Here is a 15,046-nt window from a genome sequence, read left to right as displayed (position 1 = left end):
CACACTTGCTAAGTAAACAGTGTCAGAGCAAAGCCATACTTATCTCATGAACTAGTGTTTAAGAGGGCGAAACTAACTTCCAGAAGAGGCCAGATAAAAGTCAAGTGTTCATTGAAAAAAGTATAGTAGAATCCCACCAAACTGGTTAAAATGTAGTGATTATTTCCCTTTTTTTTTTGCCAAAGACTGAAGTTATTTCTGAAATATTAACAACAGGAGTTTTTTCTCCTGGCCCATTTCACCGATGGGTTAGTAAAGTCTGAGTTGGGTGGAGAGGAAGGTCATTTGCAAATGACATGGAAAAAAAGGCTTATATGAAAAGTGTCAGGTTGAGTTTTTATGCAAGAAGGGGAGTTTGAGGTGGAGGTGGAGATTGTTGGCAAAGGGAGTAGGGGAACAGGAGGTGAGGAGGGGAGGTTTTGGATCAGGTCGGCGGCCCCAGTGCTGTCAGGGCCAGTGGAACCCCCAAGCGGATCTGGCTTTGGAGTAAATATGGGCCCAGCGGACCCCTTCCTGCCCCAGGGCACACAAACCCCAGGCCTTCCCACATTCCACTTTTATTTTTGCTGGTTGCAAAATGCCTCTGGCTATCGGAGCAGGTGGGGTATTTTTTCTTTTCTTTAATATTAACTCATAAAATGTGCATTAGTAGAAGCAAAGCAGCCATGATGGGCCCTCTTGTGTCTGCAACTTTCTTCCAGTTTTGTCAAGGTATTGCGTTACTCTATTTGCTCTACAGTCAACCAATCCTTCAAAAGAATATTACTGAACACAGAAACCCAAACAACAATGTATATAGCTCAGTGGGCTAGTTCTTTCTTTTTTAATTAGGTAGATTTCAAAGTGTCTGTGTTGCATTAGGCTTCTCCCTCCCCCTATTACAGAAAATTACTGTCCCTTCCTCAACAAATTACGTGTTTGTATAGGCACGCAATTGCTTTTTCTCTGGCACCTGTGAGTGAGGACAAAGACTGGCGGTAATATCCGCAGCAGATCAAGATAATATGCTCAGCTCTTGTTTTTAAAAGGATAAAATTGTAGTCAAACTGGATGGACTAATCTTTTAAGCTTGGTGCAGTTTACTTGCAGAGCTTTGAATGGGCTCCCTTTTACTAGCCTTGATCATTTCAGACTTAAATAAAGCTCTTTAGAGTAGAGGTCTGATTGGTGTAATCTGCAAGCTGTCAATCCCATCTCTGAGCGCTCTCCCAGAGGAGCTGCCAGGCCTGTCCACCAGAGTATGTTCAAATGTAGGTGAGCATTGTTGTTTAGGTGTGAATGGTTGAGTAAGCATGTCGGGGGGGGGGGGGGGGGGGGGTCGCTGTGAATGTACATGTGTCATCTGTAAACGTTGTCAATGACGCCTGTGTAGAGCTATGTCATGTCTGTCATGTTATGAGGCCACAGATGGGCCGAAGATCTGCTGGACTCTCTACAGCAACAAACAGTATCCATATGCTAACTCTAAACCCAAGCTGCTATCTGTCTCTGTGCCTTTGCCTGCCTCCCCCCCCCATTCTCACATTGCTCACATGGACGGGATGCCTGCTGGAGCCCCAGTGGTCCTCATCATCTGTACCCTGGTTCCCTGCTGGAAGTGTTTTGGAGCCACATTGGCACATAATGAGCTATGTTTGTTTGATTGGTCTGAAGCCCTCTGCTCTTAATCCAAAACAAAACGAACACGCCGTGTGATGGCTGCTGCTCCGATAAACACATCAGACTGGGGCTTGATCAGAAAAAAAAGCTGGTTGTTATAACATAACAATCCTGCACTTTCCTTGTCTCTCATTCACAATAAAACATTTATGAGTAAGACCCCCCTCCCCCGTTCTTTGTCAATAGCACATATTGACGTTTGGTTAATGTTTGATAGGATGTGGACAAAATGGTTTATATTTTGGTAGGATCAGAGTCCAGCACTGGTACCAAGTTTTAAGCCAAATAGCCTCCGTGCCAGCTTGTTGAATTAGTAACAACAGTGGTGAGGGCCGGTGTGTGCAGACGTGTGAGGATGATGTGTGAGTGCTCAGGATGCCCCTCGAATTGTCTCCAGCCCACTTCCCCTCTGCCACGAGCTGTGACATCGGGAACAAGGCCCCAGCTTGTTTTCACTGTGATGACAGACAGTCAGTGTGGATCTGGGTTAACACTCTGTAGCTCATAACATGCCAGACCTTGGTACAGCAGCAGTAACTCACATGCAAATAGAAAGCACCTGCTCAAACTTAGTATAGTAAAAAGAAGAATAGAGTTTGAGAAAAATGCCAAATTGTATTTGTTTGGTCTTTGATGTAACGATAATTCTGCGCTTTGGACAAATTGGTCCTGAAGGTCTGCAGGAAAAACTATTTGAAGACATCACCTTGGGACCTTTGGCCCTGGGAACAGGCATGTTTTCTGACATATTTGTATAGACGAATGGTTAATTGAAAAAAGAAGATACAAAATAATCAATAAGGAAAATAATCATTAGTCATAGGCCCATGTAAACAACTTCCACCCCCCACCACCAGCCCCCTTCTTTTGCTTGGGAAAGCAGTATAGGAGAAGAAAATCGGAACAGTGAGAGTGAGTTCATCCCTCTGTAAGGATTTAGAGGACTCCCTTGTCTTTCACTTCATCAGAGACAATTGAGTCATTCAGCTCCCATTGTGGGTCTGGCCTGGCGTGGAGGGGCGCTGGGTAAGGGAAAAGAAAGGGGGAGGCTGAAAGGGAGAAGGAGAAGCCGTCTGCTACCCAACCCGAAGCCAGCACAGTCACTGGGTGGCTCTTACAGGGTGGGGGTCTGTCAAGGGGGGCGTTTTAGTGTTTGTGTGTGTGTGGGAGGAGGGCAGGAAGAGAGACAGAGGAGAAGAGAGAGTTATCCTGGAACTCCGGAGCAATTTGTCACATTGGAATGGCTCTTGAGTTACCCGGGGGGCCCCCTCGTAGCGGGAGAGTTTTCAGGTCGCAGAGTGGGGAACAGGGAGGGGTTTGGAGCAGCAGAGAGGGGTCAGAGGTCATGGCCTACTCAAGCCCAGGCGGTGCGTCGGTTAGCGGGGCAGGCGGATGGGGCGGAGGAAGAGGAAGGAGGCCAAGAAGGGGGTGGTCGGAAAGCCCGGTGCTTGCTGGGACTCCGTTTTCTTTGGCATGCTTGTAAAACCTGCAGGAGAGATTAGTGTGTGAACATTTGTAATAGCAGGGCTGAAGTGGAGCCACTTGTCGGGGCATGCGCTGCGGCACCCTCCCCGTCCGTAGTCTTTCAGTGTCTCTCTACCACAGTCGGGTGTCACCTTCACGCTCCGTGCCCACCTTCTCAGAGCGTCCTCTCGCCTGACCTCTTCTCCGGCTGCAGCTGTGTATGAATACTTGCATGTGTGAGCATGTGTGCACACGCACATGCAATGGCAGGACTTTCCCATGACTGTATCTACATCTACCCCCCTTCTCTACCCAACTGCCTCGTCTTCTAGCCCCCCCACCCTCCCCGGCACCAATGGACACTGTCTTGAATTACCTCATGGATGACAACAGCCCAGTCACTCTCTTCCTCGTCTTTTACTGTTACAACACCACCCCCGTCTTCTCCTCCTCCTCTCCCTCCTTCATGGCAATTAATACCCAGTGTGGGGGGTCCATAAAAACCCACAAGAGTACAACTCTGGAGTTTTTTTACAACCTTTCCTTTTTCCACTCTCAGGACATACAAACAAGCATAAACAAACTCAGTTTTTTAGCAATAAAAACCACCTTGGAGTCATAAATGAGTGGTAGCTGTGGAGAAAGACCAGGCAGCAAACCGTTTTTTCCCTCGCATAGGCTGTAACCGAGGACATGGAGTCAATAACTCCCTCCAGCGTCTACCACTGGCAGGCACCCCACAGTGAACTCTTCACTAATTACCACTGATTTAGACACAGTCTCAGGAAGGGTCGCGACACACTCACTCTCTGACTAGCTCTGAAACACAGCACACAGACACACACCCGGCCACACATGCATACAAACTCGCTGTCACCATTAGTGGATGGCAGTACAAATAAATGTAATCTAATGTACCTGCATTGGTAAACAACTGCCAAACTGGACTTTGACTGCACTGTTTTAATTTATTAAACAGCAATGCCTTAGCAATGTGTCAAAATGTGATCCTGGGTTCTGAGCCAATAATGATGGTGAGATAATTATGCAATGTAACACAATTTCATGAACCTTTCTTAGGTCTTGTGTCATAACTGCAAAGAGGCACGTGATCTCAATCACTCATAAGTGAAAAGGATTCAGATGGCATCTTCAAGTAATTCCAAACATGTGTAAAGGCAGTCCGAAGTTCAGATGAGTTCAGACCCTTTACAGATATGATCATGTTGAAGGTGCAAATGGCATCATGGTCCTGGAAACCTTAGTATCAGTTAATCTGTCCGACTGTCTTTAGGGGAATACTGTTGTGTAATAGCAGCACATAAGAATGAACATTTTCATTTCTTTCTTTGTGCTATCAAGTATCTTTGGCACACAACTTACAAAACAGGATTTTTGTATTTATTAGCCAGCACCAAATGTTGTTCCTGGTCTTCCATGTGGTTTCTTGAGACATATACAACATTTAAATGTACTTTAAAAAAAAAATGCTTGGCCGGGAAATGGTTTTTAACTACCGGTTTCGTTGGTGGTTGTGTCAAACAGTTAATTTCAGGCCACTGAGGTTAATATTTGAATGTGAGGGATGTCCTGCTGCCTAAGTAGTTTCCCTTCTTCACATGTTTTAGGTCATTCAACTCTCAGTACGGTACCCATTCCTAAGGCCTCAGAGCTGAAACAGCAGCTGTGACCTTTTTACCTCGAGCTAGGTGGCCGTGACATTGACATGCAGTCTGGACTACATACTTTAGCAAACACCAGGCAGTCCATGGCTGACATGTCTGAAAAGAATTGGCTGTATAGTCAGAGTAATTTCACTTTCATGTAAATATGCGCAAAGTGTTTTTTTTGGGTATTTTTGAAGGAATATGTGAAGATGAAGACAATAACCTTGTAGTTCTACGTAAACCATTCAAGGTAGAGTCAGAAAAGCACGTCATCAAATTAGAAGGACTCCACCCACTTTATAACAGACAGATGTTTCTCATGACCCTTGTTTCTGCTTATCTGTTTTTCCTGTGTGTGAGAGAGAGAGAAAGAGGGAGAGACTTTTGATAGAGCCCAAGTCAATCATTAATGGGAGCCGTCAGGAGGCTTAAACCCAGAGGAGTGGAGTCAGACGCCACACTTTAACCTTTTTATGGGTTCCAATAAAAGTCTGACAACATTTATGACATTAGGTCATCTCAAAGCCACGAGCTTAGTATAGTACTACCTTTGACCTTTGCCCTCCCCCAACTCCAAATGAGTTACTTAATGCAACCCAAAGTCACTAGTAAGCTACTTTTACAAAAGAAAAAAATAACCTTTTGTTCTAAAATTCCTGCTCACTGAGTCTGGCTACCAAAGAACAACCTGTTTTATGCTGTATTTATTTATTTATGATAATACTACTGTGTACCCATACTGGACTCTCATATGCATGCTTGAGGCCGTCCTCACCCCATCCACCTTTTAGATCTTTGTTTTCCATGTTTTTGAGTTTCCACACCAATGTCAAGAAATGTCTTCCTTTTTTGTTGTCTTATTTTTCATTTGTTCTGTTTGGTTTTTGCTTTCTGCATTGTTAACATGTTTGCTTTCTTTCTCTCCATTCTGTTTCCTTTCTACCATTCAGTACCTACAGATGAAATGGCCCCTTCTAGATGTTCAACAAGGGGGTCTTCAAAGTAGACAAGCACTTAAAGATGCCAGGTCCCCGTCACCGGCACACATCGTTGTAAGTAGAACTCCGCCCGGTACTTTTCTTCTTTCACCAGCTCTTCTTCCCTTATGCATGACAGACAGACAAACAAACCCTGCTTTTCTTCTCTTACCCATACCTCTTCGGTGTTAAAGCCTCCCCTTGTCCCCATAAGTGGATGTTTTGAATAGAAAATGCACATTTGTTTGCATTTCCCCTTAAATCACAGTCACTAACGCACCCAGACAGTTTTATGTAAACTTGTTATTTTATAAGTGCACATTTTGACATGGAGAAGTGTTGTGAATCCCAGAAAAACAGAGCTTATGTCTGTTAGTGAGTGATCAGGAGGCAAACGTCAATGGGGGTTGCCACTGTGGTAGGTGCAGCAGTTGTTCTTTGGACAGCAACACCACCTTTTAATCCCGGAGAGAAATGATAACCCAGCCCAGCCTCTTTCTGAGCTGCAAGATTGTGGAAAACGGGTCTTATGTTGACAAAGAGAATGGGCTAATGCTGGTCTTTTAACATATCGTATTTGAGGAAAGTGTGGGCGTTCCTTCAACATTGATTACCCTATTCATGGAGTTGGAGGAGTAGTCTGGCAGGAGAGTTGGCTGGACAGCCATAGGGGCACACGCAGCACATGCACAACACAGAGCATCCACCACTGGCATGTCAATATCTGAGAGGCAAGCTGCGCTAGAATGAACAATTGAGTATAAACTTAGTCGTTAGCTAAAGGCGGAACGTTTCTCAAGAGGTCAATGGAAAGGTTGAACGTAGGGAAGTGTACAGTATGTGGTCACAGGGTTAGCAAGAAAAAATCAATGGGAGTGGGGATTGAGCAGAATTAGTGAGGTGATCATGAATGCCCTGGGACATTATTGGCACAGTTGTTACTTTTGTCTTGGAGTCGGCCATCTTCTACATATTGTTATGAAAATGAACATTTGAAAAGCACATAACTATTTGAGATTGAGAAACCTTCCAAGTTTGTTTGCTCATCTAGAATATCTCCTGTAGGACTAGTAACCCTCGAGCTGGAGCTAATAATACACGGCTGACCCTTTGTGTTTAAGCACTCTACGAAGCAATGCAGTTAGTAGTCGTCACGGCTGTGGAGCTCACACAGAAGGTAGCAAAGATTTTGTATCACACAAATTACACTGTCGAGACAGAGTGTCCCTCTGAGTCGCATTTGACATTTGATCAGTTGAGTTACTTTTATGGTGTGTAATAAATACCATCTCGAACAGTTACTCAAAAGTTGGCAAGCCAAGGCCTCCTTGGTATTTTGCCCATTTAAGTTAAGCACGTCTTAAAATAGCAGGAGTCGACAAGGCTGTTTATTTGAAACAGAAACCTTGTCAAAAGTTGTGTTTTTAAGACAAAGAGCTAGCGATGACAGCGTTATACTGAACAAAACAAGCCCAGCTAAGGCCCTCCTTATCTTTCTCTGCGATGCTAGTGTTATTTATATACCAAAGAGTTCAGGGGCCTCTTCTTACTTTGTTATTTTAGGAGAGGCTGAGAAATGAGTTCCAACTCCTATGAAGTCATTAAACTGGTTGTAGGCAACAAAAGCTGCAGGTAAATACTTGAGGTTTTGTCCTGCTATGACTCATACGGCTGTAAATACTTAATACCTCACATCAAATTAACTCCTGCTGTACGATTCCCTTTTAAATGAGCTTTGAGAACAACACATTTAGTGTAATCATTGTAGCTCCAACTTGCATTAGTTGCATGAATTAATTGTTGCTGTAATATATATCTATAGCTACTAGGGCTGTACCCAAATATCCGAATATTCGTTCGTTGGAGTACTATTCGGGTTTCAATTTCGTTATTCGGATATTCTTTTTTTTCTTCTTTTTTTTGATTTATTGAAATCTCCAATATTAACGTAAGAGCTTGTGGGGTGCTAACACTTAACCATAAACGTTATCGTTTACTTTCTCCATCTTTATATGTAGATATGACTTTTTCTCCATTAATCTCCGTTACGTTGTTTCCATAGCTCTTCTAACTCATCCATGTCCATACAAAAATAGGAAGCCAAGCCAAATTACACTTAAGACATATACAACTGCAACGAAAGTAACAAACACAATGCAATATCCTGTTCAATTTCAAAGAACACAAATTGGGTTATAGGCATTAACAAATAATTATAAAACAACAATACTGTAGAATAACAAAAAGAATGCCGTGATGAAACCGAAATACACGTGTCGAAGCGGTTCGCTGCTGATTACTGCCCCCCCCCCCCCCCCCCCCCCCGAAAGAATATTCGCTGCTGATTACTGCCCCCCCCCCCCCCCCCCCCCCCGAAAGAATATTCGCTGCTGATTACTACCGAATATCCGGATCCCGGAAAATGGTATTTGGGACAGCCCTAATATCTACAGTATATACTGTATGTATATATATATATATACATATATAACATTTTTTATTTGTATTAGGTTGCTCAAAAGCAAGTTAGCTCACATGATCTTAAACACTTTGGTGTTTTATTATTGGCAAAATAAATTCAAGCATCTATTTTTCCCAATGCAACACTAACAGGCTTAGAACGAAGATGCAACACCAAAACAGGAACTGGCTGTGGGGCAAAAACGTACTTGAAAAAACTAAGATGGACAACCAGTCAGATATTTGAACTTGCACATTGCAGGATAACAGACCCTTTCTCAATAGCACATGTTACTGTACCTATTAACTATAATCAAAATATTGTATATTGGTGATAAATAACTCAGTGTATATTCTAGTTTTTTTTCTTTCTTTGGGCTTTAGTTCTTAGATTAAAACAGAAGCAAAAGCAGAATTGACGAGTGGGAGCTCTATTAAACTGACATTGTGATTAGTACTGACACTGATCAATATTAGAGAATACATTGTAAAATGTGTGGTCATATTGCCCAGCCCTAGTGTGATCTGAGTACACAGGCTGGTAAGATCAGAGGCATTGCAGCATCGCTGCCTAGGCGCACATCTAGCTGTTAGAGTGATAAAATTGAATGTGAAATGCAGCTTGTATAGTTGCCGCTCCTGCCATCCCGCTCCAGCACCCACCTCTGACTGAGAAGGAATTGTGATTGAATGTTTCCCTGGTTTGCATCATACTGGCTGTTGTACATATAGAAAAGACAGATTACGGTAGACAGCATCATGAATGCCAATAATAACTCCACATGGACTCCCACTGGTCTCGCTCAATCAGTCAAGCCATTTCATTTCTTTTTTAGTGGAAGATGTAGGCATACATGTTCCAGTACGTGATCCCCTTATCAATAAATAGGGCTGTAAACGGTAGTTGGTTTTTCGTATACCAATGCAAAGGAACACCTTGATCTCTCTAGCGAGAGTGGCAGTTAGATGCTCCAGCAGTGATAAGAAGACCCAGATTGGCCTACTAGATAACAGCAGTCTGAAGCCTGAGTGACCCCGAGTGAGTTGAAACCACAATAAAAAAGACAGTGAGAGTTAGAGGGAGGGATACAGATGTCTATAGATAAGGCCTGTTAGAAAGTTGTGGCTGAGGAGAAAGATGGAAGAGAGATGGACAGGGACGGAGGTGCAGACAGGCGGTCTCATTTCTGGCTGGAAGGCTCAGTCGAGGTGGAATGCTGGAGGATCAGCTGAGAAAAAGAGGAAGTGACCTCACGCAGGCCGGTCTTTCGGAGGGCACGCTGTATGCCCCTGTTTACCATGCCCTCGAAGGGGGCCACGCAGGACCCTTTGAAGTGCCTGACCACCCCGCAGGCAGTCTCAAAAGCTGCCGCCGCTGAACTTTTATGCCATTGGCTAAAAGTTATTCAATATTTATCCATCTATTGATGTGTATTTTTTGAGGGAGAGACTCCAAGAAATATTTGTATGCTTCACACAGTCCCTGAAGGAAAGATCATAAACAGTACTTGCTTTGTCAACTTGCCTTTCATTGTGATTTAATTTGACACGTATACCTAGCAGGAAGTTGTTTAAAGCATATGGTCAAATGTTATAAGTGGTGTGTATTATTTTTGTTATTACCCCAATATTTTCAAGAAAAGTAATTATTAGATTAACCGAGTAACAACAACAAAAATACCGCACCAGATTGTTTGTTAAATCTATGACTTGAAGTGTGTGTTTGTGTTGTGTGTGTGTGTGTGTGTGTGTGTTGATAGCATCAACATAAGTGCAGTAAAATATGTTGGTAAGTTATGACATCATTTGGCTGAAGGGCACAATATATACTATATATGTTAGCATTTAAAATATTAAGTATTTATTACTGAATGAGATTTCTGAAGTTATCGTTCGGGGAATTGGGGCAGAAACATGCAAATGATAAACGCACACACATAGACAAACTACTTTCCTGACAGTCACGTGCACACACACACACACACACACACACACACACACACACACACACACACACACACACACACACACACACACACACACACACACACACACACACACACACACACACACACACACACAGCCTTAGAGTCTAGAGCCTAGCCCTGGTCGAACAATGTCTCCATTGTTTTGTAAGCTTTCACTGGCAGCAGGGGACGGCTGGAGTGTTAACCATTTCCCAACTGCGCCTCACTGTGTTATTGTGTGTGCGTGTGTGTGTCAGAGGTAGTGAAGCATGGGCACAGGGATGAAGAGAGGGAGGGCACTTGCTCCAAGTGTATGGTAATTAGTGTGGAGGAAGTGATGGAATCTGGCCATTTTTATGGCTTGCAAGACCTCCCACCTGAGCCTTTACAACTACAGAACATGCTTATTTTATCCCCATTCATTCTTATTTCTCTAAAGAATGGGTACTGGCTTTGTGAAAAGAGCTGACGTGTTTTTCATATTATAAGAAAAACAGAACAGAACCCCATCTTAGCCGAGCATTCAAGAAAGACATGCCACAATGACTGTGGATCCCAACAATGGGTCGAAGGACTGTATGAGCATGTGACTGCTACTCTAGTTTGGTGTTAGAAAAGACAGGCCAGGATCACATTCACCTTCCTTGACCGCGTCTCTGTCCATGTTAGAGGAATGGGGATAAAGGGGGCTTCCTGTGGTCTGAATGGGCCATGCACCTGGGTTAGGCAGACAATTGCCCAGAACTCTGGGATGCCTGGCCTCTGCAGCTGTTAATGAGCAACCCCATGGTCAGCAGGCACCACCCACAGACTGTCCATAGGCTTTACCTAGACGGCTTTCTCTATCCTGACTTATGCCGACCTTAAACTGCTCTTTCCTTCTGCATTTAAAGCCTTTTTTTCCGACTAACCTCTCCCCCGCTTTTGTCTTCTTTCCGTGCATGAATCCCTCCATTCACCCTTAACCTTTGCTGCAATAGAAATCTCTTATCCCACAAATGTATTTATTGTAATGGCCACTTTTGAAGTAGGATTGACAGATCAGGCATTCCCATTTAAAAATGTAAATATTTTATATATATATATATATTGAAATAATAATCCTAAATTACATAGACATTGTAGATTTTGTCCATTTAATCTAGTTCTTTTAGGCACGTAATCCAGACCTCAGACAGAGGCCATTGTGCCTGTCTCTCACTGTCTTCTCTAGACAAGACGTTTGTTCAAGAGGTCACGCTTACATCATCGACTCTGGCCAAAATCTGAGGCCGTCGAGACATGGCGTCAGGCTCGGGCACAGACATAGAAAATGAGAGCACCTCAGTCATTGTCCAGCAGTCTGGACAGCCGCTTGTTCCCACAGACAATCCACTCAATGTTGGCTTAGTCAAGGACAAACCACAACAATGACTGAAGACTCTTCTCGTTACTATCTAAACTTAACAGAACACTTTAACATTTGAATGTTAAAGGTACCCGATTACATGCCATGAGGTTCCTCTAGGTTAAATAGTTATGCTAGTGAGAATCTAAAATAACAAATGTAGCCATACTTCTAACATTAAATGTGTAAAGACTATTGTCTCCCTATTGTAACACTGTAGGAAATGTCAACAGTAGTTTTGTATTGTTTCTGTGTGGGTGTGAATGGCTGTTTGTCTATATTCCTTGCTGTGTTATTGACTGTTAAATAACCTTTGTGAACTTAAGCTACCCCAGGGAATGTGTGACTCTGTTAGACATGCACATTATAGAGGACAATACATATTTGTATCCATGAGTGTATTTGTTTGAGTGTGTTTTGTGTTTCACCAATAACTACAGCATTCATTGTCTAGCTGTTATGAAGCGTTATCTATCTGGCCCCGGGGTCAAGCACAAGTACATATATAACCCAGTGATCTTGCTGCAGAGAAAGCGACCTGAACAGTAGCGCTTAGGTCCTGGAGCCCTTCAGTAAACTAAAGACCCTGTTGCTTTTCTCGACATGTTCTAAGACTTCCACTAGCATGTGCTTTCTTCCTCAGAAATCAATACCTCGCTTTCCCTATTTTCTTCCTCTTTCTTCCTTCTCTGTCCTCTCATCTCCTGACATCTCTCTGTAAGATGTCAGATCCGAATGTTTGCTCTTAGGAGCAGTAGGTACAAATCTGCCAGGTTAAACTCCTCCTCCTCCTCCTCTTAAGAAATGTGTATTTGAACAGTGAGTAAGACTAGTAAGTTACATTTTAGTGCGCGCAGTGACGTGATAAAAATACCAGACTTGACTTCTCTAGGAATCCGTAGTCGGTGCACTTAGAATGTTAGGTAATTTATATTTGCTCCTAAACAGCTCTAATAACAAAGAAACACATATCTCAGACACTCAGGTGATATCATTTACTCCTCTGTGCCAGATCATGTATTCAGAGCTTTTTGACCACAGTGGAACCCCAGACCAGCTTGACTGCTCCTAAGTGTCTGTAAAAGTGTGGATGCTGTGTAGTTAAAATGTTCTACCAAAGTGGATTATTGTTTTAACAACCAGCCCGCCAGTAGCACCAGCCATGTAACCAGTGCAGAGCCAGTGTTCTCCAATTCCATCTGTGTAAGATTAATAATAATGAGGCCGTACATGCACCCAGGAGAAAGCTGAGCCAGCAGAGACAAGGTAGTAGTTTAAATAACTAAAAAGCCAAGGGGATGTATTATTCCTAGGGAGAACATGTATCTTTTGCATAAAACCTGGCCGGCTAGGAGTGTGTGCAGATGTGTATGTGTGAGAGAGTGAACAAGAGATGGAGAGCTGATATAATTGTGTGACTTGGGAACGTCCGTCTTTGCCTTTCAGGGGCCCTTCTGCTGGGAATTCCCCGGACAGTCAGATCTGAGCCTTCACCAATTTCATTTGGTGAGAGAACTTTGAATTCCAAAAATATCTTGTTGGATTTTTTGGCTGATTCTACACGCAAATTAACAACTGATAATTGATGATTTCTAAACAAAAATAATGAATGAATAACCCCTAAATTCTGGTGATGATGATAATCCTGCTGTGTTGTGCTTTGTGCTATCATTCAGTGCTGCTGCTTTGTTGCTGGTGTGCTTTCCCAATGTCTGAAATGTCAATCTAGGTGAAGGGATATTTGTGAAGGAGGGATATCATTTGAAGCACTAAACACAAAATGTATAGCTTTGTAATTTCTTGTTTGGCTTCTTACTCATTTCTGTGTGTTAAGGATTCTGTTTGCCTTCTCTATTTGTCTTATGACTAACCGGTGTCAGTTTCTGTGTCGTTCTGGTTAATGACGACATATTCTCTAGCTCCAGGAGTCGCTGTGTGTGTATTTGGTTTGAATTAGCCTACAATCCAGGCAAAGGCAGTCTCTCTGTTGTGTTTGTGTGTCTTTGAGAAGCTGTTTTTATTAACAGCATCTGGGCCCGAAATATAAGACTGAGAGATAGATGAAGCAATAACACACTGTTTATGTCCACTGGTTGAAGGTCTGGACTTAATTTACTTAACCATAATGTGACGTAACACTGCATGTCGTCTTATTTAAAACAGATTAGATTCCTCTGTCATTGTCCTGCAACTTTAAACCCTCTTGAACACGAGCTTTAATTTAAAGAGACTGGAACCTAAAGGTAAAGTTAGCAGATTTGACTGTTTGGTTTACTTCCTGTGTGAAGTTGGATTGCTGCTTACATAAATAACCAAATAATAACTTATTAACCTGCTCTACCAGAGCTCTCTGGATTGCCTCCTTGAATTGTTTGACTAATCAATTGCTTGTTGATTTTGCACTCCCTGCCACACTTAAATAACACAAGTATATCAAAAAGAAGGAATGTAAATACTACTTTATTGTGCAAATATCCATTAATATGATCGCGCAGTTCAGTAGAATTTAAAAGGAAAAGAAAACAAACTCTGTTCCTCTTGCCATGTCATATCATGGCATGCCTCCCCTCCCTCTCAAGTGCCTTTGCTAGAACTTGTTTGACAAGGTCTGGCAGGATCGCTGTTGGGTGTGTCTGTCTTTCTCCGTGTGTTTGTGTCTTACAAACACACCTTTATCTGCAATAGGGTATGTGTAGTATCATTTTGTCCTAGGTGTGACTTGAGTTTTAGCAGAGCTAGGTCAGGCCAGGTGATAACATGTGTTTTGCATACAACAACACAAACCCAGTTAACCCCGAGACCCAGCAGAGCATAGAAACAAAACTAAGAAGGCTTTAAGAGAGATGTGAGCACGATTTGGTTCACAGTTCATTTGCACAAAGAAATAGGATCAAGGTTCAGGAGTGATATTGATAAATCATCTAATTTATGATCCACCGCTCCCAATAGACCGACAGTTGAGTGCACTCATCTTTTACAAATGTCCCCAGATAGCACGATCCCCGGCTCAGTTCAGCGGCCGGTCCTGTGAGTGACAGCAGACTCGGCAGCTCCCTACGCTACTGTATTAACACTGGAGGCCGTTTCACAGGGAAACTTGTTTTGACAGAACTCCAGGTGTCTCATTGTTGGGGCTGGCATGGTTCAACAGATTTACCAATTAGCACTGGGCTGAGGGCACAGGAAGGGTGGGAGTAAAAAAGAGGCAAGGGAAGAAATGAAACAGGGGGGAGGAAGAGGGAGAATAGATGAGGCGGATTTGGCCACAGTGATGGAATGAGGGTTTGAGTGAGAGGTGCTGGTAGGGTAAGGTGTGGAGGGAGGGGAGGGGGGGTTGTGACCATGCGGAGGAAGGCTGGAGTAAGTCGATCCGCGGCCTCGTTTTTGTTTTCAGCAGCAGCAGCAGTATGGAAGGGGCCGCGGATTGAGCTGAGCCACAGAGAGGAGGGGACGAGTTGGAAAAGA

At 43.2% G+C, this 15,046-nt stretch overlaps 1 protein-coding gene across 21 annotated transcripts in view; it reads left to right on the top strand.

The window, feature by feature from the left end:
- Positions 1–15,046, top strand: part of tcf7l2 (transcription factor 7 like 2) — an 88,044-nt gene that overhangs the window by 26,331 nt on the left and 46,667 nt on the right. For 14 of the 21 annotated variants that reach the window (XM_079660323.1, XM_079660340.1, XM_079660341.1 and 11 more), the window contains 2 exons: positions 5,741–5,842; positions 13,028–13,087. In XM_079660323.1, coding sequence (XP_079516449.1) covers positions 5,741–5,842; positions 13,028–13,087 — 162 coding nt within the window. The remainder of the gene's footprint in view (positions 1–5,740; positions 5,843–13,027; positions 13,088–15,046) is intronic. The other 7 variants (XM_079660329.1, XM_079660327.1, XM_079660328.1 and 4 more) reach the window with 1 other exon arrangement.

Source organism: Notothenia rossii (genome assembly GCF_949606895.1).
Source record: "Notothenia rossii genome assembly, chromosome: 11".
Taxonomy (NCBI): domain Eukaryota; kingdom Metazoa; phylum Chordata; class Actinopteri; order Perciformes; family Nototheniidae; genus Notothenia; species Notothenia rossii.
The sequence above is the reverse complement of the archived record's forward strand: the minus strand, read 5'-3'. Positions and strand labels throughout refer to the sequence as shown.